This window comes from Nelusetta ayraudi, unplaced genomic scaffold (assembly GCF_046127955.1).
Source record: "Nelusetta ayraudi isolate G7.1 ecotype Tasmania unplaced genomic scaffold, CSIRO-AGI_Nayr_v1 ptg000007l, whole genome shotgun sequence".
NCBI lineage: Eukaryota > Metazoa > Chordata > Actinopteri > Tetraodontiformes > Monacanthidae > Nelusetta > Nelusetta ayraudi.
In genome coordinates, this window is record NW_027466057.1 from 7,137,155 (window position 1) to 7,162,333 (window position 25,179).

Consider the following 25,179-nt stretch of genomic DNA (forward strand, 5'->3'; position numbering starts at 1 on the left):
ACTTTGAACAACTGCTCTGTCAACTCACTCGTGTGTGAAGGAGGGAGATCCGGCGCCGAGTCAATTCGATATGCATTTATTAATTTATATAAAATTAAAATGTGTAATTCTCTTTGTCTTGAACGATCCACACACAAGATAGAAATACATGAAACATGTCAACAGGTATCCGTGTCCGAGTACAAAGACTATGTGCAAAGTGTTTCTCAGCAGGCGGACGTCCTGCAGCATCACATGCCAGGCCTGTGTGCTTTAGTCGAGGCAAAGAAATGCAAAAACGCACTCACACGCATCCCGCCGAGCGGCTACACACACAAAACCTCGCAGCGTTTGTTTTTTTTTTTTTTTGAAAAAGAGTCCCTCACAACGCCAAGAGGCGCCTCCCACGCATCCATGTGCCCACATGCTCCCACGCACGTGCACGCAAAACACTCAAGCAGTGCACTCGCATTTTTCGCGAAGGAAAAAGTTCATTTGGAAATATCCTCATCTAAATTCCTGCCGTGGATCAGCAGGTGTGACCTAATATTCTTTTTTTTGTTTTGTTATTTACATTATTCATTTGTCTACTTACACTTTAAGTCCGTACATAATAATGAAAACTATTTGCAACTTCACGTCATACAAACAAACCCCACAACATCTTTTGGAAACTGGAATAAATATAAAAAAAAACAAAAAACAAAAACAGGATTATGGTACTGGTGATTTTCCAGTAGCCCAGTAGTAGCAGCTGGGCTTTCATCTACCCATTTATTATGCTAATAAAGAAGAATTGTTTTTCACGTCCCAGTTTGGTTGATATTCAAGCATTCACAACAGGCCAGGTGCGCCTCCATTTGGCCATGCAAGGAGTCTGCGGTCAGTGTTTGTGCAGTGCACTGAGTGGTTTTCTAGTCCCGTTGGAAACGACAGTGTGGCTGTGCAAAAAGTAACTTTCCTCCTCCATGATAACAGATAGTGCCACCGCCGTGTGAGCGCAAAACACCGGCTTTGCACGGCAGCCATTCATCACATCTAGATAAGTGGATTATTGATTGCTGATATGCACCGTGATGTGTTTGGTTCCCCTGAATTTCACAGGAACCAATTACGTGGGTTTTTTTTACGAGAGTTGAAGAACTGCATGCTGCCTCACTCCTAAAGTGCTTCTCTCATGCCCAGAACCATGCGGCGGTGTTTGTCTGTCACCCAAACTGGTCTCCCTGCTGCCTTTAAGTCCCAGCAACAACAAGCCGACTGGGTCCGCCTCCTCTGATGCTGAGTTCCCGTTGGCTCGGGTGCTAGAAGAACCGGGTTCTTGTCTCCTGGCCAGGTCAGACTGACTGAAGGTCGGCATTTCACGCGTCAGCAACGGGACATGCGCTTGCGATACTGCTCCACCAGCGGGACCAGGCACTGTGGTGAGCCGCTCTGCAGCAGGAAAGGGTGCTCGAGCAGGTCAGTGGCACTGGCTCGTTCTAGGGGGTCCCGAGTTAGCATGCGGTCCAGGAAGTCCTTCAGAACCGGCGAGATCTAGAACGAGACGGATATAAATACAGGTTTTAGCCTCACCAAGTGGTTGTTCAGCAGCATGATTTTTTTTTTTTTATGCATCCGGTGTGTCAAAGCGATAGCTGTTGAGTGTTGCCGTGACTGATTGTCGATCCAGTTCACGTGAATCATAAAATGCTCAGACCAGGATTCTCATCCTTCCCTTGTGGAGAAAGCTTTCGGTGATACCGCTCCAATGGAATACTGGCCAAGCAACAACTGCTGGGTGCAGTGAATATGATTGACTGACACTGATCTTGACGAAAGTACAAATCTGAATAAAGGTCAATCACTAGCCTAATTAAGAGTGTTAACCTGTGATGGCGCTCAGGACAACAACCAAAAACAACTCAAATTAATTCAGAGGGCTGCATAAATACCTACTTTAAAACTCATACCGACTATTATTACAGTAAATTTGATCCGAGTGGACTCGTGCAGACTGAAGTGGACGTTCAAGTTTCACAAGCGCACTCTCCTCCTACACTCTCTGCGTGTCGGCCTGCTCTCATACCTGGTTGGCGTTCCGTACGGTGGGAGCGAGCTCGTCCCGGAGTCTCTTCATCGCCGCAACGGGGGTTTCGCTGAAGTACGGCGGCTCTCCATCCACCATCTCCACCACCATTATACCCATCGACCAGATATCCACCTGCCACGTCATCATGCGGGGAGAGTTACTCGAAAACCTCACACCTTGGAAAAAATCAACGCTTGCTTTTCAGGACACAAACGCCTTTGCCTCATCACCTCGGTGCCATATGGCGATTTGGAGATGACTTCCGGGGCCATCCAATAAGGTGTTCCCACCAGAGACTTCCTCTTTGGGATGTCCTTGCTGATCTGAGCGCAGAATCCAAAATCCGAGAGCTTGACCTGCAGAGAATTAAGGGGAGGCTGAGTTATCAGGATCGACCAGGAGCTAAAGAAGAAAATGGGGAGGCGGAAACAGAAGCGATTGTACCCTTCCATCTATAGTGAGAAGTATGGAGTCACTCTTGATGTCTCGGTGGATGACTCCTTGTGAATGGAGATATGCCAGGGCCTGCAGAACCGCCTCACAAACCGTGGCAATCTGCTCTTCATTCAGCCTTGAGGGAAAACACACAGATTCAAAATTCGCTTTGCACACTTTTCCAATATGAGATGCAGCGAATCGGCAGCTGAGGAAGTGGTTAAAATTCATTACTCGGTAAAGCACCAGCGACTGTGGTGGTGCAATAAAAAAAATTTAAAAAAGAGTAACAAAAAAAAAAAAAAACCTCCACCACAGCAGGACGACCCCCCAAAACCTGTCAAGTCCTCCACAATGTAAATGTGGCTTTGATGTTTTAAAAAGTGACAAAGGGAGAAGAAGGAACCACTTCAAATTGAAAGCGAGGTCACGCTCTCGACGAGCGCAGCTCTCTGGTCACCTATGATGTGTCAAAGACTGCGTTTGGAAAACCTTTCTGCATTATTTCAGCACTTGAATTACAAGAAAAAAAAGAGAGAGGGCAAGTTAATTGATGCCCAACTCCTTTATCTGCTGACTTTTCTGGGATGGCGGGTTCATCTTACGTCACCAGCCTTGAGAGAAATTGTTTTGTCCTTTCGAGTCAAGTAATGTGACCCTGATGCCACCCCGCGGAGAGCGGGCCAGCCGTGCATTAATAATTAAAACACATTTCATTGACAGCTTGGGACAAATACACCCCGACCAAACTGCTCACTGCTGTCAACGTGCTTCTCTTGTTTCGACAAAACTGCAGTGCGGCAGTAAAACAAACTTTCAGCAGGATTCAACCTCCGACAGCTCAACAACGTCCTGATTTGATTATTTTATTAAATTACTCTAATTGCTGGTCTCCAGAGAGACGCGGCTTGGAGTGAGATTATTGACCGAGTGGCAGTCTGTCTGAGTGCACTGCTTTTTATCCACCAGTCAATGCCACACTACCCCCTTGTGGTCAACTGGGTTGATAAAAAATGATATGAAACATTGCTTTCTTTGGAGGAGGTGATTTTACCTTGTTTCAGACACAATGTTGGTCAGTGCTCCGCCCTGCAGATACTCCATGATGACCCACAGCTCCTCCTCCACCAGGGCTGACTTAAACATCTCCACCACGTTCCTGTGCTGATAGTCCCTCATGATGACAACCTGCAACAGCGGAGGAACGAAAACTGTGAGAAATATTTTATTACTTACCATACCATGTGACAATAATAAAAAGGGTGCAAAATTTGGCTTGGCATCAGTAAAAATGAGCAAGAATTGAAAATATCAACCTTCATTTTTCACTGTGGATAAATAAAACTACTGCAGCTCTTTAGCTCTTTTTCACTAAAGATTCTGGCACCCAGCGTTGCCAAGTTTTACAACCTCTCATGTCCTCCGTTAAGTTAAGTCACAAAACAAACATGTTATGCATCTGTTTTTAAAATTAAGGACAAACCCAATTTTTGAGTAACCCACAACTGCACTAGAAGTTGAAAAAGTTTTTAGTGTTAAGGAAGTTTTGTTTCCAATATTTATGGAAATAAAGTCTGTGTGGTCCTTAGCCAGTTATCAAGTAACTGTCACTGGGTACTAGTGGACTTAATGATCACACATTGAAAGCAAAGCAATCTTCTGGAAGACCATCAATCTATTCTATTTTTTTTTTTTTTTTACAGCGCCACAAAAGCCACGTTTCTTAGTTTAATTTTAAAAATCGATTCTGAAGAATGAATGAATGCCTTGCCTTGTTATTGGTGATTTGTGTTGAATGAATGTGTTTTGAAACCACGACGGACACTGTACCTCATTAAATAGCAATTCTCTCCTCTGCTGCCGCCGCAGATCCATCATCTTCACTGCCACCTGCCTGCCGCTGTGCTTCTCTCGGGCTATGCACACCACGCCCGTCGAGCCCTCCCCGATCTTCACAAAGTTCTCCAGGTAGGAACGCGGGTCGCCTTTGTCCACCACCATCTGCAGGGCCGCCTTGAACTGTTCATGGGTGACTTTGGGCGGGTCCGGCGGAGGCCTGGGTGACGGGTGCTGTGGTGGTCTGAAGGCCGGGGAGCACATGCCTTGAGGACTGGTGGCCAGTGAGCCTGTAGGGGAAGGTCGAGGCTGAGAGGGGCTGTCCTGCCTCGGGTAGGGAGGGTTGGGACATCCGGAATGTCTCAGGAAAGGTTCGGGACCGTTTGGCCGTAGTCCCATATTTGGAGACAGGCCAAGCGTGTAGCTGGCTGAAGAGCGCACCGTCCGCTGGGGTCTGATGCCCCCAACCAGAGGACTACTGGTGCCTGTGGGCAGGAAGCTGGAGTGGTACCTCACCGCCGAATCCGCCTGCGCAATAAAACAAAGGAAAAAGCTGACGAAAGCCGAGAACGAGAGGGGAAATAAATGCCTGGCCTTCGAGAGCTGCGCGAAAGGGAATGCAAATGAAGTCCTTAACCCATGTAGAGGTGATGCAAGGTGAACCCAAGAGCTTTTGCTGAGTTCTCGCCAAACACAACCCTTCCTCATCTCCGACGACCCCACTCACACTGGAAAACGCATATTTGGTTTTTAAATCAAATATAAAATACTTATATATTTAATACATTCAAAACCAAAATGCTCATTGAGTCCAGCTGGATCACACATTTCCACTCTCTGAAGAGGAAGCTTTCCTCATTTCCGCATTTTTTTTTGTTGCCACCTAGACAGATGATAGACAGCTTATTTCAGTTGCTCAGAATTCTCCATAAACGATCAATCACCGTCCTTTGCTGATAGTGATGCAGGAGGAGAAGAGCAAGAAGTGACTGCGTCAAGCTACTACAGTGCAATGTGTTTTTTGGATGGAATTGTCATATTAAAATGGAAATGGAAGGGAAGTGACAAATTGCGACACACAATATTTTCACATTGCTACAGACTGTCTTTGGTAAGAATTTAGTTAAATATGCAGCCCATAGTCAGCCCATAGTAGAACTGACATGCAGCTACTTCAAACTCTACATTCTGGCTGACGTAGCCGTCACAAATCTGACTTGTCAACTGAAATGTGATAGAACAAAGGTTTTTACAATCACTTCCCAAGGTTTTCTGTTCATTAATGCATGTTTTGGGGTCCCACACCAAATGGATAGGTGAAAAAAAATCTATGATGTACAAAATGTTCCAGGTATACGTAAAAACAAAAGTGAGTGAAAATTAATGGACCGGTTCCCTCTGTGTGCATTTCATGCATCCTCTGCCAACTTACTTTGAGGTCATAGGAGGAGAACGGTCGTCCAGGGCTGTTCTGGGGGGGCATGTACATGGGTGGGTTGGGCCGCAGTTCTGTTGGGACTGTCGGAATGTCTCCATGAGACTGCTGCATTGTCATAGCAGGGCTGTAGAAACAAGCGACGGGCCTCTGACTTGGCGGCATTCCCCTGGGGAGCTGGAAATCTCTCTTCCATATCACTCTCTCCTGAGGGCTGCCCAGCTCGCCACTCATGTAAGGCCCCTGACTCGGCATCGGGAAGTTGTGAGACGGAGGCGGCGGCAAGGGTCCGTCCAGGTGACTGAAGCTGACCTCGTAGGTGGACTTAGCCTTCGGCAGGATCCCGTTGGGCTGCAGCGTGATGCTCTTCTTCATCCCCAAGTAGGGTGTGTTGGTCTCGCTGTGGATGTTCCTCGCCCTCTCCATCCAGGGGTCCTGACCCACATCGTCTTCGTCTTCGTCATCCTGAGTGAGGCTCTCGTACTGGTAGGGGTCAGCCTCATTCTCCTCTCCCAGCCTGCCCAGAGACTGGGCCCTCTTCCTTGCCGAGGGGCTGCTCTTCCTCAGAGAATTGGAGCTGGTCACAGACAAGCGGCTCATGTCGTTGATCATGGCGGCGATGTAGTCTCCGTGGCCGATCATGCTGCCGCGCACGATGGTCTGAGAAAGGAGAGGAGATTATCGTTATTTTAATGGTGGCAGTTATGATTATATCGCAGACGGATGTTGCGTGAAATTCTAATTACTCAGAGATCAGTTAAATATAGAAAGTAGAAAACAAAATATTTTCCTCACTGGCTTATTCTAACAGTATGTTGACAAGAGTATATGGAAATAACTAATATAAACTTATAATTTCAATGCATGTAAAGAGCAAGCGCCCTCACCCTGATTCAGTGGGAAATGCACCAAGCCTTCCATCTCCTGCCAGAACAGACTTACTTGTGCAGTGGTAAGACAGAGTGTGCAGTAGCTCATTAGTCACTCTCTGCTCAGAGTCAAGCACAGTTCACAGGCAGTCAACAGCCTCTCTTGTTCCAAGTGACATTTCACCTGCTGCAGCACCTTTTTAGAAACAAGTGACAGGCAGTGGATCATGGCCTTTGCTGCAGGCGCCTGTCTCGGGGAGCGGTGGGGGTTAAGGGCTTTGGCCAGGGGTGCAATACGATTGGCTACCCCAGATTCCAACCCTCGCAAATTGGCCTACAGTCCCTCAGTTTGTCAAAAGAAGAGGTGCAGTTCAAACTCCAACCTGAGAGGCAGTAGAGGATTGTTCAGCGCACCAAAATCACAGAGAAAAGAAATCCTTCCCAGGCTGCCAAAATGTCTTCTCCAAACCCAGCAGAGATGGTGATGGTCAGCCATGTGGTTCTGAAGATGTGAGTAGACTCTCATACATTTACTGCCCAAGTGATTGTAATGGTATTAGCCCTTATGTGTATGTTTTTTTTCTGACAATGTGGCGCAGTCCTTAGTCATTCTGATTTGATATGGAGCAAATCTGTCTTGTGCAACCTTTCTACTGAGCCTACAGCATTCATTAGAGCATGAATACATACATCTATTGTGCAAAATTTAACTGCTGAAGTGACAAGCCTCTCCATGCTGCTGTAACAGTGTGAAATGGAATCAAAACCACCAGCGTAGCTGACAAAGCAGTCCAGAGCAGCAGGCGAGAGCAGGAGTCTCCAGCACAGCACACAAATGTGAGAAAGTGTGTTGTATTGAATTGTTGTATTTGTGTTGAATTGTTGTATTGTTGGATGTCTGTGGCTGCAAACTGCACGGGCGATGGCCCAGAACAAATTTCTCACCATGTGAGAAAATTAAGTTTATCTTGATCTTGAAAAGTTTCAAATTCAACTCAATTATACATAAAAAAGAAAAAAACCAATTTCAATTATATATTCGTTTTTTTCTATTTAAAATTTGTAATAGGCTGTCTTACAAGACGCAGCATGTCTTTTGTTGAAAACATTAGATTTATTCACAAGGCCGCGCTGTGGTGCTGCTTCAAAGAATTGCTCACAATGTGAATAGAAGCACTGTGACCTTGTGATATTTTAATAAGCTGCCGTGTGAGGTCAGACAGCACATTTTAAGTTTTATATTTTGGATGGAGGTGTTGTGAAGATTTTGTATTGCCTATATATGGTGCCACTTGTGGTGTTGTGGTGTTAGTCACCGGTATATTTGTCATTTTAAATTAACACTGTTGTGATATTAGATAAATTAGCTACAAAAAAAAACTGAATTGATTTAGCATCAGTGTATGGTCTATATATATATATCATATATACATATATATGTATGTATATATATATATGTATGTATATATGTATATATATTATATATATGTATATATACATATATATATGTATATATGTATATATATACATATATACATATGTATGTATATATGTATATACATATACATATGTATATATGTATATATATATGTATATATGTATATATTATATATATGTATATATACATATATATATATGTATATATATACATATATGTGTATATATATATATTTATATGTATATATACATATACATATATATATATGTATATATGTATATATACATGCATATATGTGTGTATATATATATGTATATATATGTATGTATGTACTCTTGCATTTACACATAAAGCCGCCATTCTGGCCAGTTGACATATCGTTAAAACATGCATGCCACCACTGCATAATTCAGTGGCCCACTTGGGCCCCACCCTCCCAGTCTGGTAAAACAAGTCTTATTTTAATAGATGCTTTTATTAAGTTGTCTTGGCATTTCATCATGAGTGTGCGGTAGCACCAAATCTAAACGCTGACGTGATGTTTGCTATATTGATCAGCACTAACCACCTTCTGGCACTGCTGTTGTACTGTTGTTCTGCTTTTCATAGATGCTCGCAAGCAGAATCGACACGTATGACCAGCGAAGCGCATCATTTCTGAGATTTGCAGTCCTAATCGCTCGCAGCCGTTTACTTTACTGTACCTGCACTTTTTTTTTTTTTTTTTTCATCCCGTCTGTTTGGCATCCGTGGAAACACAGCATGGACTGTTATTAATTGCCAGCATGGGGTAATAAATCTTTGGGCCCCTCTGAGCATTCAACACTGTACAGTCAGTGTACACAGCAGGGTCATTAGCTGAGCCCCATGATGGATAGGAAAGCGTGGAGATGGGAAGGATAGAGAAGGGAGGAGGGACTTCCTTCCACACCGCCGTCAGAGGATTATGGCATTTTCTGAGACAGCGGGATCCGTCTGCAGACCCGGACTCTCATGCATCCATGAGGCCGTTAGCACATTTTTATGCATCATTCTCCCAGACATTAAAGTGGTAAACACTGCAAATGAAAACTTTGCTTAACCGCCTCCACGCCAGTGGATCGATCTTGAAGCCGGAAGTGCGGCCTACCTTCTTTGGCCTCAGCTCCACCTCTGTGATCCGGGATGGGTCCACCATGGGCTTGGGCCTGCGAAGGTTTTCTATCAGGCTTTGCCATTGCGTTGGCAGGCCCACAAAGCAGCCGTGCTTGGCATCGAACGAGGTGTGGACACGGTGCTCAAAGTTCTTGGGCGCTGATATTTCAGGCCTCTTCTTTTTCTTCTTGCGAAACATCCTCAGGTCCACGTGGGTGACAGCTTGCCCGCTTCAAAATGTCCCTGCGGAGAAGAGCATTCCGCCTTTTTGGTAAACTGTGCTCGGCACGCAACACCAAAAATGTACCATTATTTGCAATCTTGACATTTTGAAAACAAGCAAATCTCTTCCGCACTGGCGATCACAAGGACACCGCTGTTATCACAGACTGTTTCCATCTCTGATCAGGTCTGTCCAGTGAAAGAAAACACACTGTGTATTCAAGGGGCTGATCTCTCTTCCCATATCAGGGACGTGTACAACGCTGGGGCTGATCTGAGTGCCTGTCACGAGCTTGCGCCTCGGAGAGTGACTGCAAGGACAGTGGATGGATTTGAAAGCACATGTGTAATGAAGTATATCTGGTCAATTAAGGCTTATTCATTCTCTGTGCCATTTAACTGATGAGCACGCGGCTGAGCTGGCCAGTGCCCACAGGCTTTGAGTGCATTAGCGGCGCAAGGAACACACACACACACACACACACGCACACAGACGCGCACACACACACACATTTGTACTAGCGCAAATATGCAATGGCAGGCTATCCTTCATAAACCCTTTGTAACCCTTTCATATACCCTCCTAATTAGTAGCTTGTGTGCCCTCGATTGCAGGGAGGGTAACCACTTAATCCACAGCTGGATACTTCAGCATTTGGTCCGGCACTAACTCGGTTTAACTGAGTGTTAAGCTTTATTTATTTATCTATTTATTCTCATTTAAGCGCGGGGAATTATTTAAACTTCTTTACCCGCATTTCCACAGCTGCTCTCGGAGATAATCGCTCCAACTCAAGTCCCGTGATTAGTTTTAATGCCGCTTCGCGGAGCTCACACGGCAGAGGATGTTCCGTCGGACGGCTCTGAGGGACAGAAACAAGCAGACTGTGAAGTTGGTCTGGAGAGGTCTCAGCGACGGCACGCGGGACGGGACGCATGTGATATGAGTGGCGACAATGAATGACATGGAATAATGTGCGGCTGACTGACACGCCTGTTTCGTGTACGAGGTCCGGTGCCTCATGCGCGACACAGCGCTTTGATCACAGGAAGCACAACAGAAGGGACGGCCCATCCGCCTAAAATGTAAATATGACCGCAGCTGTTAGAAATTGTTCCCTCTTTTTCAGTTCAACGACCGGTTGAAAAAAGTAGTGGCTCTTTTACAACGTTTTTGAGTGCACCGTAAATATCACAATCTTTAACGTGACATTTTACACTAAATTTGCTTCACCGGTGTGTTCTCCTTATAAGGTGTCTCTACCCTGAAATGCCAAAGAAATGAGAAAAGTCCTTTATCCTTTACTTCTCTTGTTTCTTCTGCCGTCAAGAGAGCGTGTTCTGCAAATCACCCCTTTGTGATGTCACAGGGGCCACCAATACCTCCCTGCTACATCTCTCACGTTAATGACAACAGCCAGCCTGAAGAACTTGAGCAGTGCGCAGCCCTCCAGATGCATAGAAACACCACAGTGGCCCACAACGCTCCCGCGAACGTCATCGGACACAAATCTCCCAACGTGCACTGTGAGATTGTGGGAGTTCAGTCGTTGGGTTTGCAAGCTTCAGCCTCTCCTTGCGCCACGTGCGTCCGTACCCACCCTGTGTAGCCGGTTATTGTTGCGTCTGTCAGCTGGCACGCTGCACAGCAGTCGCTGCCAGGAAGTGGGTCACTCCTGCCAGTCACATCAGCTGTACCTGCAGCCTTCCAGTAAGTTGGGGTGGGTGAGTGGGGCGTGGGGGGGTGGTCTGGGGGCGGGGGGGGCAAAGATGAGCAGCACCACGATCAGCGGTGAGGGGCTGAAATCATGTCGCCCTCTGACGATACTTCCATTCTGAGGCTAATGTGCTAAGTGTTGCATGAGTGCATGACTCTGTACTCTCCCTGTGTACATAATGTGGCAACGGGAAGGACTTTAATTGTACCCGACAGGCGCATTATGGTGTTTGGGCTCTCAGGGCGAAGGCAGTGGTGTGGACGGGGGGGTGGGGGGGAGGCGCTTTAGCTGAGATCACAAACAGACCTGGATGTAAGTGAGAGACAAAGACCCAGTTTCCTTTCTTCAGACACCAAAAGGCTTCTTTTCGATCGAGGCTGCTCTCTGAATTATGAACGCCTGAGGAAAACGATGACAAAAACCAAATGATTGTGATCTCTGCACCAACCCCACTCCACCCCTCCACCGCCTGGAGGAGTCTCTGCTTAGATAGCTGTTCATTGTACAGATGTTGGCATCGCCCGAACAAATATTTATGCGAAGCGCCCGTGTATCCCTTTTACAAGCAGATCAATCAATATTTACTCTCGAGTCAAATGCGCGAGCTCTCCGCTGCCAGCAGCACCGGGTGGTACAGTAGGAGCGCACACGAGGCGGCTGGTTCGTACAGTAATATTTCAAGATCCGCAGAGGGCGGAACGTATTACAGCATTAAATAATAATTAGCAAACATCGTTTCGCTTTGAGGACTCTGGAAATACAAACTAACTGCAGCAGAGCGAGAGGCGCGGGCGGCGTTCGCAAGCGCTCCGCCGAAGCGTTTTCCCCCGGACAAAATAAGTAGAAGCGTTGATGCCCTTATTGATTTACAAGCTTTAATCACATGCAGCTAGCCTCGTATTGACCCCGCTGCGTCCGCCAAGCTTTTGACTGTCTTAATAACAATACGCGATTGATCTTTCAGCCTGCAGTGTAAGAGAGCTGAAGTTGAAGGGTGCATAATCACGCTTTCTGGTCACATCGCCCTCCACACCTCCCCCACTCTCCCTCCCCCTCCTCGCCTCCCTGCCGAACTGCAGAGACCTGACCCCATGCCTCAGTGGCTTGTCTTGGATCTATCAAAGTGCTGAGGCAAAACTAAGTTGGCCGCTGTCAGGAATACGAAGCGGCAAAAAGGATGACATCACTTTTGAAAAGAAGGTGTTTTATTTTATATTTCCTGCGGCTGTGTGATGGGTTGTGGGTGGGTGGGTTGTGTTGCAGATGCCTTCGCCATTAAAGGGGTCCTATTGTGAAGAATATGATTTTTCAGCTCTTAAACGTCTTCTTTTTTGGCGTGTCTGTCCTGCCAACTAACACGAAGCGTACGAAAAATGACAAGTGGCACATTTCTCGATGGGATGACTTTTTCCACGTTACTGTGCTGAAACAAGCTGTTTGGATTTGGGGGGGAATTTCCGCATAAGTAGTCGAGCTTGTTATCATCGTAGCGACTCACGCTTTTTTTTTTTTTTTTTTTTTTTTTTAATGTGGGGGAGGCATCACTCAGTGAGAGCTAACAGTCATTTTCCCCACTTGCTAGTGGATAGCATAGAGCAGCTGGCCAATCAGAAGGGAGTGGGCTGTTCCTAGGGATGGAGCAGGTAGGGGAGCGGGGGAAGAGAACCAAAACAGCCTCTTTCAGCTCAGTGAGAGAACCGCAAAATAAATGCCAAACAAATCTTGTTTGTTGATGGAACTAAACCACAAAAATTAATATATTTAGTCAGGAAATGGCCTTTATACCTTATGGATGATGGAGCATGAAAAATAAGACAAATCGTAACGGTGGATCCTCTCAGCTGTGGAGCGTCACCATCTAAACACAACAACAAAACAACAACAAAGCACCTTGGCACTCGGTGACGAATCATTAGGTTTTTAACCTGACATAGCCACGGGGCAGCGCAGGCACGACCTGACAGAAGAGGGGGATTCTCAAATACCTCTTGTGTTAAAACCACCCTGAGCGAGAGGCAGGAGCAGTGTTTGAGCGGCAGCGGATCGAGAGATGAGAAAGATATTGGATTTGCTCTGAGCTCCGGTGAATGATCCCCCTCCCCGCACACATATTTGCCCTGATTTCTGCTTCTATCAGGTTTTTTTTTTTTAATTGTTATTTTATTGGTATGCGTGCGGATTGTAGCGCGAGCAGGTGACTGTGCTCGCAGGATTAGTAAGGTGTTCGGCTCAGTTCTTCACTTCGGTCTAATTTTAGCGCCCCCCACTAATACGCGCGCTCTCTGCAGCGGCGGACGCGTGTTTATTTTGCACGGGAATTCATGTCAAACGGGGAAGTGAGGGTGGGAGACAGCGGAGATGAGGTAATCCTCTTTTTATGTTTGTCAAATGCGCGTCGAGGCGTAATCCAGCTATGCTGAATTACAGGCAGCGACGTCTATTTCACAGTAGAGAGCATCAAGGTCTTAACTGATGTTGGACCCCAGAGTGTATCTCTAAGTGTGTCTGTGTGTGTGTGTGTGTGTGAGGGGTGTAGAGAGATTGCTCTTCTATCAGCTTCATTACAATGACCGTTCTGCCCTTTCAGTGTAATGAGACTGCCTCACTAGGGAGGAGGGAGGTGGGAGGTGGGCGGGTGGGCGGGGTGTCTTGGTTGGTCATCTCTTTCTTGTCCTTTGTAAAACACACACACACACACATGCGCACACACGCGCGCCCACACACAAGCGTGCAGCATCTGAGGACATTAAAAAGGTCCACTGGAGTCGGACGTGACCGGACGGTACAAGCGCAGTGTTTATGATTTGAGATGGTGCTGCGTGTTCTCTTTGAAGTCACCTCTGAAGCCGCAGACGAGCTGTCAATAGGAGAAGGCCGGCGAGAGGATGTAACTCTCGGTGACGTGGAACAATGCGAATCCGCAGCGCTTATTTTCATGCAAGGGTTTCCGGCCCATGATGGACGGCAAAACACAGTGACCGTGTGAAGTGGATGGCGACAGCTCCTGATTGGTTGTTTATTTTGTCAGGACTGAGCTAGCTCAACTACTTCTTCCCTTTTTCCTCTTTGGGCTGCTCCCCTTCGGGCTTGGCCACACCCAGTCGTCTGTCTCCATCTAACCTTCTCCTAACTAACTTCATGTCCTCTTTCACTCCATCCATAAATCTCCTCTTTGCTCTTCCCCCTGGCCTCCTGCCTGCCACTTCCAACCTCAACATCCCTCTACCAAGATATTCACTGTCCCTCCTCGGTGCGTGCTCTCTGTGACTTTTTCTCGAACACATCTAACAGTCACTGTCCCTCTGATGTCCTCATCCTTCATCCTGTCTATTCTGGTCACTCCCAAAGAAAACACTTGGGTGTTTATTATTTATCTCGCATTTTTCAAATTTGTCATACCGAGCTCCAAAATGAATGAATCCAAAATGAATGAGCTTCTTTGTAGTTATAACAAATGCAGGAATTGGCTGATTCATTTGTGAACAGACACGAAAATATACAAAATGTTTGTCATTTGCCATGGCACTGTGAAATTAATGTTACTGCCTATTATAATTGAATGGTTTATATAAAAATTTAAATACCAGATGACTTGTGGGATGAATAATACATGGAGAATGTGCAATTTACATTTTTGTTTTTAAGAGCAGTGCAGTGCAGCAGGCAGCAGAGGATCTACTGATAGTGACATAACCTTTTCTGTGTCGCGTTGCTTTTTGCTCAAACCTCAAGAGGAGTCGTTGAAGTTGCAAACCGCAGAGGACTGTAATTCTGAGACAGTTGCAAGAAGGAAAGAAGAAGAAAATCGAAGAGCCAGACTGACAACCCCCTCCTGCACCAAGTGAGGAGGGGGGGGGAGGCCTCGGGATTAGAAGTGTATGGCAAAATGTGATGTGTGCACCCAACAATGTGGGCTGTCAGTTCTTCAAGGGCAGGCATCTGCAGAGTGCACATCAGTCCTGTGTTAATATTGACAGAGGGAAACAAGAAATGAGAGGTCAAGACAGGCGGGGAGGGGGCGGGGAGGAGGGAGCGGGCTGAGGCTAAACGCAGAAGTGACGGAGCAAGAGATGAAAAGAACGAGGATGGCGAGCAAGGGAGTGCACGGGTGCGGACACACACACACACACACACACACACACACACACACACACACACTAAATGAATAATGCTGCTGAATAAACAGACAAAGATTTAAGATGTCAGTGCCCCGACAGTTGGCTTTAACAAGTTTTGTTGTCTCGCTTCCCGCCGTGACTGCAGCCTTCCCGCTTCTGAGGCCCCGGCCTATTTTTCTCCATCATCTTGGGCAAATGTATTTGCGGTAAACAACACACAGCCGAGGGTACCGGAGGACAGGACAGTTCCACCAACGGAGCGCATGCATCATCGTGTCAGCTGACATATTGCCGCTGATTTTTCCCGACAAGGAAATGGGCAGGAAAACGGGTTTGTTTTGTCCTGCAGCCATGAAGACAGTGGACATAAATGTGCACTAACAGCTCTAGTCTCCATCTCGGTCTAGGCTAAATACCTCACATAACGCTGTAAAGGCAACACTGGTAGGGTCACGAGGCTCTAAATGGAATACTGTTAGTAGCTGTGTTTCCATTACCCCTCGATTTGGGCAAAACCCAAATATCGCGATAAAAAACTGGTAATGGAAACACCTAAACTTTGAAAAAAACTCTCAAATATGGCTAAAAGGTTTCGATGCTGCAGGAAGCTTAAAACGCAAAGTGCTTCAGCAAGTTGGCTGAAAACCCAGGACCTATAGAGGTTTTTGGATGCCTAATCCTGTGAGTCCTGTCTGAAAGATAAACATAACATAAACATTTTGATAAATTGAACAGGAGAAGTCTTAAAAACTGGTGGTACGTGAATGTGGAGGGTAGGTGAGCGCAGCACTGACCACGCTCGGCTTAATTAAAGACCCACTTGGCCCCAACAAGCGCTTTGAAGAATTTGACGCCGAGCTGATAGAAACGTAGGATGGGCCTGAACCAATGGTAGGAGCCCAACTCGTCTCTCTTGGGTCTCATTTATCGAAGCGCCGAGCCTCTGCGCGAGCTTTACTCTTCTCGCGCATGTGCTTGTGAAACCCTTTGATTTATGTTTTTTTTTCTTTTTTCTTTTTGGAACAGGCTCCTCAAAAGTATCTCCCTAACAAAGCCTCAACTATTTTTAAAAGCTGAGCTCCATTCATGGCATCAACCTGCCGCCTGGCTCCGCGGCTTCCGGCGCGGCTGCTGTTTCAGCCCCCGCGGGAGGACTGGCGTCACGGCGCGCTGTCCTAATTTGGAGCCCCCGTTTTTAATCCTCGGTGCTTGACGTCTCGTGTCCGCCCGGCGACGCTAAGCTGGTGATGCAAGTTGACCCTCCCTCCTTTGGCGAACGTGAACGCAACATTTACATCCCCAAACATTGCACATGAAGATAATACGCCGCCCACACCTGTGTCTGTCTGTCTGTGTGTTTGTCTGTCTGAGAGGGTTTCATAAATTCCCGTCCCATCACCGTCCCGCCGCACGGACGGATAGAGAGTCTGTGTTTTGAAAGCAAGATGGGATGGCCTCCACAAAAATAAGAACGACTTCTCAGGACGCCCTTGTGTGCACATCGGCCCTCAGTAAAGCGCACATCCAGCTGCATGTGTGTCTGTGTGTGTGTGCGTTCGCACCAAAGAGACCTTCTCTGTTACCTCGTCTACCCTCTCGCTCCTCCTTGAATGTCAATGAGCGAACTTGAGACACAAACACATTTCGGTCGCTTTTTAGGAGATGCAAAAGCCCCGATTACATCACGCACAGGCCAGAGGGGGTCACTGTCGGGATGACGGTCACAACTCTCAAGCGAGTTCCCTTTTAACTATAAGGTCGTCGGCGACGGGCCGGGATAACTGATGATTCACTGGCAGAAGGGAGAATCCTCGGTGAGGTAACGGTTCAGTGTCGTGGAAAACGTGTCACACGCCCCCCCACCTAAAACCACCATTCTCCTGTCCGTCTGGTATGTGTACATGCACAAGGCAGCTTGAACCCTGGTGCACTTGAAAGACCAGATTCATCACCGGAGAAAACAGCACATTCTCACACTGGATTTTGTCTCTGTGTGTGTGTTTTCCATTTAGAGGATAGAAGAAGAGGAACATCGTTGGGATTATTGCATTCTGTGAGAGATCTAAAATAGATGCAGCGCAAGTAAGGAGAGAGGGGGAATGGGCGGGAGGTCGCAGGGGTTTTTGTGGGAAACCAGTGATCAGGAGGCTGAAGGATGAAAGTCCGAATAGCAGCACATCACTGCGTACAGTACGTGCAGCATCCCTCTACGTCTTCCCGTTTTGTCCTCCTCCCCCACCCCAGCATCAGCACCCACTGATGGCTCACAGCCTCCCAACATCCCTCTTCTCTCTCCGGCCGCCGCGCCGAGGACGATGCCCGCCGATGGTAAAGCCTGCTCTTTATTAATGATGTTAAGCCTAATTTCCACCGCCGCTCTCCTCCCCCTCGGCTTGGAGGGAGGGGAAAAAAAGCCGGCTCTGGAGGGGATAAAGCATTGTTGTGGGAGGCGGCGTGGGGGGCGGGGGGGGGGAGGAAATCTGTCATTTTCCTTACCTTTGCCGCCTGGCGAAGAGGAGAGCCTCTCTCCTCCGGGTAGGACTGGGAGCCAGAGTGTGTGCTCACACACGCGCAGACCGTCACACACCGCTCGCTGGCGTTTGCTCGCGCGCCGACATTCACGCTGTCCCTCATGCACACGATGAGGACGAGGAAGGAGGAGGAAGGAGGAAGGAGGAGGAAGGCGGAGGAGGAGGAGGAGGAGGACTGGCTTTCAAGCCTGTGCACACTGCAGGCTGCCGCTTGCCTGGGAAAGCCTGATGCGTTCCTCCCTGCGGGCAGAGGCGCACGCTGCCATCTCAAAGGCTCTTTGTTGCTCCCGATTCATCGCCGGCTCCGTGGCTGAGTGCTGGTCGGAGTGACGTCGCCCGCTCCTGGGGACACGACCGTACAAAGGAGTGACAAAGCCATAAAGCAGACGGGCAGCATCCAGGAGGGGAGAATATTACGCCGGCTCCTTCCATCCCCAACCCCCCCTCTCTCTCTCTCGCTCGCTCGTTCACTGTCTCTTGCTCCCTCTCTCTCTCTCTCTTACACACACACACACACTCCCTCCCACCTTCCCTTTCCTCTCTCTCTCTCCCTCTCTCTCTCTCTTTATCACTTCTCCGCCTCCTCCCACTCCCTCACTGGGCTGCAAAAGAACTGATAGCAGCGCGTGTGCTGCTCTGTGCATGTGCGTGCGCGCGCGCAAGAGAGAAAGAGACAGGGAGCTCATTTTTAGGATGGTCTCCGGTGACGGTAAGGCGAGGACCGCCTTTACTACACCTCATCACCTGGGATGACACGCAATGTGGGTGACACGAGAGCAGGCAGGCAGGCAGGCAGGCAGGCAGGCACTGCTGCTGCTGCTCAGCCCAATGCATTATCCATGGAATGACAGGGTCAAGGATGGCAGATGGCGGGAGGGGTTGTCGTATCGCTGTGTGTAAGAATTGAGGAGGCGGAGGCTTTGGGGGTTGTAGATTGTGGAGCCATTTATTTTTTTTATTTTTTATTTTTTTGAAGAGGGCGCAATCCCCACAATCTCCTCTGAGTCCACCGTGACCCCGAAAAAAAAAAAAAAAAAAACAGCACGGCAAACGAAGGCGCCGCTGTGAGCGAAGTTGCAGCTCTGGCCCCAGCCACGCATCCTAATTATTCCCTCTCTTTCTCACCACAATCATTTCCTGAATAATTCATTCCGCCGCAAAAAGACGCGACGCGAGGCAGGAAAATGTATTAGGGTCAAGTCGCGCAGAAATTCCTTGCGGCGTGTGCCAGATTTGGGTCATGCATGTGATACATGGTGTTTTGATATGAGAGATGCATGCAATTACACTCCTAACAGGCTTAAATAATGATGTTGCTGCCGGCACATCAAACAGCTCTGGTGAAAAAGCTTCTGCTAAATCTACATAAGAATAGCACAGTTGCCGGTTTTTGGGGTGGTGGGGGGGTGTATGCAGCATGTATGACCTGTCCTCTCTCTCACTCTTCCCCTTTGACATGTTTGACATGAGACCTATGTAATTTACCACCTTTCATATTCTTCCCATTTTCAACACATTCGGTGGAGCACGCTGGGGTAAAACGGAGATCTTTATGTCCAAGGAAATGATTTACCACAGTTCTGCTGACTCAGTGTCTGCTGACTCATGTGTGTGCTTTGTCTCTGTGCAGCTAGTATGGAAACCTAGGAGGTCAGAAGGTCAATGAATGAGACCTGAGGTGCAACTACAAAGTAAAACTGCTGATTAATGTGTGTACTTAAAAATAAAAACACACACATTCTAATATCTTCCACTAAAACATCACATAGATTCTACATTAAGATTAAATCATAATATAATTGTATTTTCCTTGCCCTCTGACAGCATATTAACACACACTGTACGAAAGTATAAATTAAGGTCAGGTTTGTTTTAAACATGCTTTTTGAGAGCATTCTGTTCTTATTAGACAGTCACAGTAACTAGATGTTATCAAATGTCCGTACCTGGTGACTCAATGACCTGATAGTGAAGCACCTCTTGGAAACAATGACATCCCGGATTTAAAAAATAATAATAAATAACTGCAATGTGACAAAAGGGGAGGAGTTTCTTTGGTGGCACTGGGGAAGTCTTAACCCTAGTGTTATTAAAATGAAAGCCCAGCAGCCACATAAGTGACTCCACTGCAGTTGTTTGCATTTCAATTCATTCCATTGTTTAGCGTGGATGTGTAAAGGATTACACCAGGGGGGTCATCTGAGTTCGACCTATGTAGCTTAAGCAAATGTAATTTCTTGCATTTGCAGATGGCCTGTTAAACCCTGTTAATTCTCCAAGAGAAAGGTGACCACAATAGGGATGTAAATGGACGCCCCATTCCGAGAGGAAAACAGGAAAAAAAATATATATATATATTACAAAAGATCCTTTGCAATGTTGATCTGTCTCATGATCAACGAGGGGATGAAAGTACAGTGATGGTGTTTAATCACCAAGCACGTCATGGTAGCTTGCAGGCCGCTATGAAATGTGTATGGACAGTCTGGAGCTGCTGCCTTGCCATTACTCTAGGTCAGTATTATGTCATAGCCTAATGTCAAGTCCTCATTATGAGTTGTTGGAAAGTGGGACAAAATCTTGACTTTGCAGTGAGGGTAACCACATTTTGATCACTTTCAGCTTTTCCCTTTGGCCACTCTATCCACCTGATAATAGTAAACCTACAATTTTCGGTGTTTTTTTTTTTTTTTCTTCTTAAAGCACTTAGAGCCACCAACTATCCGCTGGGCTCTAAACTAGTTCCTATCGGGCAAAGAACGTTCAGTGAACTGGTGCATGTAGATACCAACGGTATAAATAGGCTGAGAGCGTCGACTGTGCAGCCAGCGGAGTCTGAGTGTTCCTGTGCGTCAAAAAAATAAGTAAGAGCGGGCCGGGCACAAAAAGCTCTTCTCTGAGGGGCCTTCCAAAGCGAAAGCGCATTAAGGAGAAGGTAGCCCTCTTCCCACCATCTGTCCGCCTGCACTGGGGGAGAGAGAAAGCTATGGATTGAGAGAAAGCTCGCTCGCTCGCTCGCACGGGATCATCTTCTAATATGCCCTACCAACCAGCGAGCCGCAGAGGAGCCATTATGATGTGGTCAAGCAGCGTATTATTGTTATTATGATGATGGAAGAGCGCGTCACCCGCTGCCCGATCATTTATCACCGCGTTTCGGGATGGGATTGGGAACTCACCAGTTTGAAAGGGGATGTTTGCGGGTCGCGCCATATTTCCAGTGAGAAATAAATAGTAGTAATTAAAGAAAAAGAAAAAAAAAAAGATTGTTCCTGCGGTGGTTCTCTCTCCGCTCCGTGTGCCAGGTATTCACGTGTTGTCGCGCCGACGGAGTCACCTCTGGTGGGGGATAACCGGAGCCTGGCCCGCCCACCGCTGCGTTTCACTCGTTAATGAACACACCGCCCATCTCCCTGCCACTCATCAGCGCTGCCGTGCGTGTCAAGTCCAGCACGTCATCATCATCATCATCATCATCATCATCATCATCGCCGTAGATTAGGGTTACAACCACTACTACATACACCGGGGTGACTGGAAGTAGTCGGTCGAGCTGCACGACTAATCGAACTTCTTGTTGATGTACTGACTGATAATAACGCAACAGTGTAGCGAGCATACAATGATCTACCGCCGTATTAAGAATACACACGTTATCGGTCGAAACCCAACGCATCCTATCTCTCGCACGCCCCCTGCTGACGGTGCAATAATTCACGCCCCAGCAGCAGTCTTTCTGTTTTCATACCAAAGAGGCCAGAACGAACACACACACACACACACACACACACAAAAACATCACTTTCTAGACTGTGCTGCAGTGTCCCCGCATCCACTGGGAGGAATATAAACGTCCAAAGTAAAATGACTCTATAGCTCCCCAGGTGAAAAACAAACCAATGCTTGCTATTGTTACACTACTAACCTGCGGGCAATCTTCTTTTTTCTTTTCTTCAGGTGGCCATGGGGGGGAGGTGTCAAAGAATGGAACAAATACCTGCATGGCAATTTGCCAGGAACATATGGGGTATGTTTACCCTTTGTGACATCACAACAGGCACAATAGAACAGACAAATTAAGATTAGACAACACTAGAAAGACTTTTAAGTATTATTATTAATATAACGTATTAGTGTATGGGATCAAAGTGTAAATAAAATCAAAATATTTATCTCCTAGCTGTACTTTGAAAATGACTATTACATTGAATCATTTGAAAACAAATAAAGAAAATGCCACCAAAAAAGAAGTGAAAAGGTTTATTGAACGGTGTGTAACGGCACTCCTCTTAGTATGTACAGTATAGTTCTGATCAATAAAGTAAATAAAGAGGATATGCTTTATTCTAGTGAAAAAAGCATATCTTGATGCATATCTCAAACTATTTTAAACAAATTGAGATCAAAACATTTTCGTTTGACACCTCCGCTTTTTCTCTCTAAAAAACAAAACAAAACCCAGCAGCAGAGATCCAAGAAATAAACACTTGTAAAATTGTTAAAGTAGTTGTGTAAATTGATTTTTTTTTTATAAAGTTGTAAAAGTGTGACAATGTTTAAGTATAGGCTGTTAAAACAACCAAAAAACCAACCAAAACACACAATCACGATAAGCATAATATTTACAACAAGATGACAACATACCTTGTTACAATAAAAATATTCACACACAAGGCTTGGTCTCAATAAAAGACACGTCAATTTGAAGTCGCAGCACCGGATTTGTCTTTTTGACCTCCGGCTTCCAGCGCAACCTTCTTGAAGTGGCGTTCGGCTCGTAGTTCCTCAAAACTGAACTCAGTGGCGCCACTGAGCAGCAGCAGCTCTTTACAGTACATGCTTTGCTCTTGTGCTTTTCCTGATTCTGCCTCCTGTTGTTGCTGATGGTGGTCCTGTAATCTCTTGAGAGGCGTTTCCTCTTTGCAGGGCTTGCGTGTTGACAACACAGTGGTCACGGCAGGGTTGATTTTACATGGAGTCCTAAAGGGGGAGAACAAAACCATCACATAGACTGAAAATATATGTCTTCTTCTGTTGTATTTTTTTTTTTTTATCTCTAAATGCAAATCAAAAATATCAAGATTGCATTATTCACAATTATGACAGTTTGATGTAAAGTACATATGAACAAATAAAACATTGTCTTACATTGTTGGAGGCAAGTCTGATTCCTCAACAAAAGGTTGGAATGCAGGTTTGGGCAACCGCGGGGTCGTGATGGTGTGTCCAAATTTGGACTTCTGGGGCATCTATAGGACAGAGACATTTAGCTGTTGTTTCAATTACACACAGCCAAACCATCCACATTCCTTGTCCCGTACCTTAACGTCACACCATCTTTCAGCCTTCTTCTCATTCTCCTTTGCCTTGGAGGTCGGCGGGGGCAACCACGGCTCCAGCTTAGATTCTGAAGTGCCAACATTTTCGGCCTTGTTTTCATCGAAAATGACCAAACGACTGTTTGAAGTACTGGCGCCGGCAGTTGCGCCACGTAATTGCAAGCCTCCGGAGGAACCTGTTGACGGAAACCATTAAATGTGGAAACAGTACATTTTCATCATAGTAAAGATTAAAACAAGGATGCATTGGATATCAAATTTCATAAGTGATGCATGTATCTGTTTCAGCACTCACTTTTGATTGCATTGCCAGTCCTGACGATAGGGATGATGCCTTTTTTCCCTCTTTGTTTGAGTTGAGCTAAAGAAATTCTCTCGGGTTCTTTTGGTTCTTCATCACTGTCGTCCTCCTCTGCCTTTAATAATGTCTGTCGGGTTACACGGGCCTGCAAAGCCCTTCAATAGAAAAAAACAAAAAACAAGTTTAGTCGGATCCTGTCAATAATTGGCATATTTTATGTAAAACTTAACCTTGTCTAAGTGCACCCTTACCTGTGATACTGCTGAAGCTTATCATGTGGTTCAGCCCAATTTTGTAACCCTTCTTGGAAGATCAGGTCAGCTTTGCGGAAGTTGCCCAAGTTCTCGTACTCCTCAGACCAGGCAATGTAGAAGGACGCCTGTGTCACTCCTATTCCCCGTGCTTGCATGTAGTTGTAAATTTCCAGGGGCTCAGGGCAGTTTCCCGCCTAAATGCACACATACATGTGAAGAAGGTCTTAGTGCTCTGATAGCAGCCAAATAAGAATAAGTGGGTGTTGAAATTCTAAACATACAAATTTGATCCAGAGGTCAACGTAGCGTGGATCGTTGTGATATTTCTTTTCGTCTGTGAATTTCTTCACAACGCATTCCAGCAGCGTGCTGAGGTTGCTCTCTTTACCCCCATGTGGGAAGGTTTGCTCCGTCCACCCAATGTACCTGTCAGACGAAATCATGAGAATCACAAACAGGTTAGTGACTCCGGTTCGTTCAACTTTAAGAACCCAACCTGTAAATATATGTGACTGTACGTACCGATGCCAAACATCAAGTGGATCATCCCCTTCGTACATTCGCAATTCAGACTCAAAGGCCCTGGTGAAATGTAAAGGAAAACCAAACGTCATTATTGTAAAAAACTGAATTTTCTCAGAGGACTTCACTGAAAGGACAGTTTCGTAGGGAGGTAGGTCACAGTCCGTACTGTCTCTGTTGGTTGACGGCAGTGCTGTCTCCTTCATGTAGCTGACTAAGGGCCCGGTTCAAGGATGACATGTTTCTGCCCCGTCGCAGAGGCTGGATATTCTCTTTACTCAGCTCCCAATCTACTTCTCCTCCTTCTGCCATTGTGAGACAAGGTGCTATCTGGCTGCAAGATACAGACATAACAATGTGTTATCTACAAAGTAATTTGTATTCACTCTGCTACTTCAGTTTTTCTCATGCGCATCAGTGATATTTTTTTTCTATAATCTGGAGGTTTATTGTAATCGTCCATTATAAAGAAAACACATCATGACAAACAAGTCTATTAAATATTTATTATTTGGCTGTATACTTAATACACGCGTGGACAGATCAAATAAACTCGCTTATTAAACATATGTTCCCATGTTTTAAGGTAACTAAATGCCGTAAACGTTTCACTGACTCTGATGGATTACTGTCAAGAGTATTTTAAAACAAAACAATCATGCAACGTTGCCGTTAATAGCGATTGCTAACATCATGCTACCGTCCCTGCCATCAGTAGTAACGGCGATAGTTTAGTCACTAATCGCACGTATTAGAGAATTTTAACTTTGATGCATGTGCAAGTTTTAGAGCATACGCAAAAAAAGTATCTTTCCATACCTCTTGCAGGCTTTGCTCGTGCCCCCAATTATTATTTTTTTTTAGTTTTCCACTAGGGTAACAACTAGGAGCAGGAAATCCGTCCAACGGTCAGTTGTGTTTTGAACAAAGACCGCGAGAACATTTGAATGAAGCTGATTGGATGGCCCAAACGGGAA

At 46.2% G+C, this 25,179-nt stretch overlaps 2 protein-coding genes across 4 annotated transcripts; both read right to left on the bottom strand.

Moving 5' to 3' along the window:
* Positions 1–60: 60 nt before the first annotated feature.
* pak6 (p21 (RAC1) activated kinase 6) lies at positions 61–21,128 on the bottom strand. Of its 3 annotated transcripts, XM_076018311.1 has the most exons (11): positions 20,966–21,128; positions 17,752–18,128; positions 10,172–10,282; positions 9,193–9,440; positions 5,754–6,416; positions 4,316–4,849; positions 3,540–3,673; positions 2,495–2,621; positions 2,281–2,406; positions 2,048–2,182; positions 61–1,515 (listed from the first exon to the last, which is right to left on the bottom strand). In XM_076018311.1, the coding sequence occupies exons 4-11, from the start codon at positions 9,394–9,396 to the stop codon at positions 1,348–1,350; spliced, it is 2,091 nt and encodes a 696-aa protein (XP_075874426.1). In that variant the 5' UTR covers positions 9,397–9,440; positions 10,172–10,282; positions 17,752–18,128; positions 20,966–21,128; the 3' UTR covers positions 61–1,347. The 3 variants fall into 3 exon arrangements, with proteins under 3 accessions (XP_075874426.1, XP_075874427.1, XP_075874424.1); XM_076018312.1 differs by lacking the exon at positions 17,752–18,128; XM_076018309.1 differs by lacking the exon at positions 10,172–10,282.
* Positions 21,129–22,030: 902 nt separating this feature from the next.
* Positions 22,031–25,135, bottom strand: bub1bb (BUB1 mitotic checkpoint serine/threonine kinase Bb). The gene is made up of 9 exons (XM_076018314.1): positions 25,022–25,135; positions 24,372–24,536; positions 24,203–24,262; positions 23,962–24,106; positions 23,678–23,874; positions 23,421–23,581; positions 23,108–23,301; positions 22,935–23,035; positions 22,031–22,766 (listed from the first exon to the last, which is right to left on the bottom strand). Exons 2-9 carry the CDS (start codon positions 24,512–24,514, stop codon positions 22,484–22,486), a joined length of 1,284 nt encoding a protein of 427 aa, XP_075874429.1. The 5' UTR covers positions 24,515–24,536; positions 25,022–25,135; the 3' UTR covers positions 22,031–22,483.
* Positions 25,136–25,179: the final 44 nt, after the last annotated feature.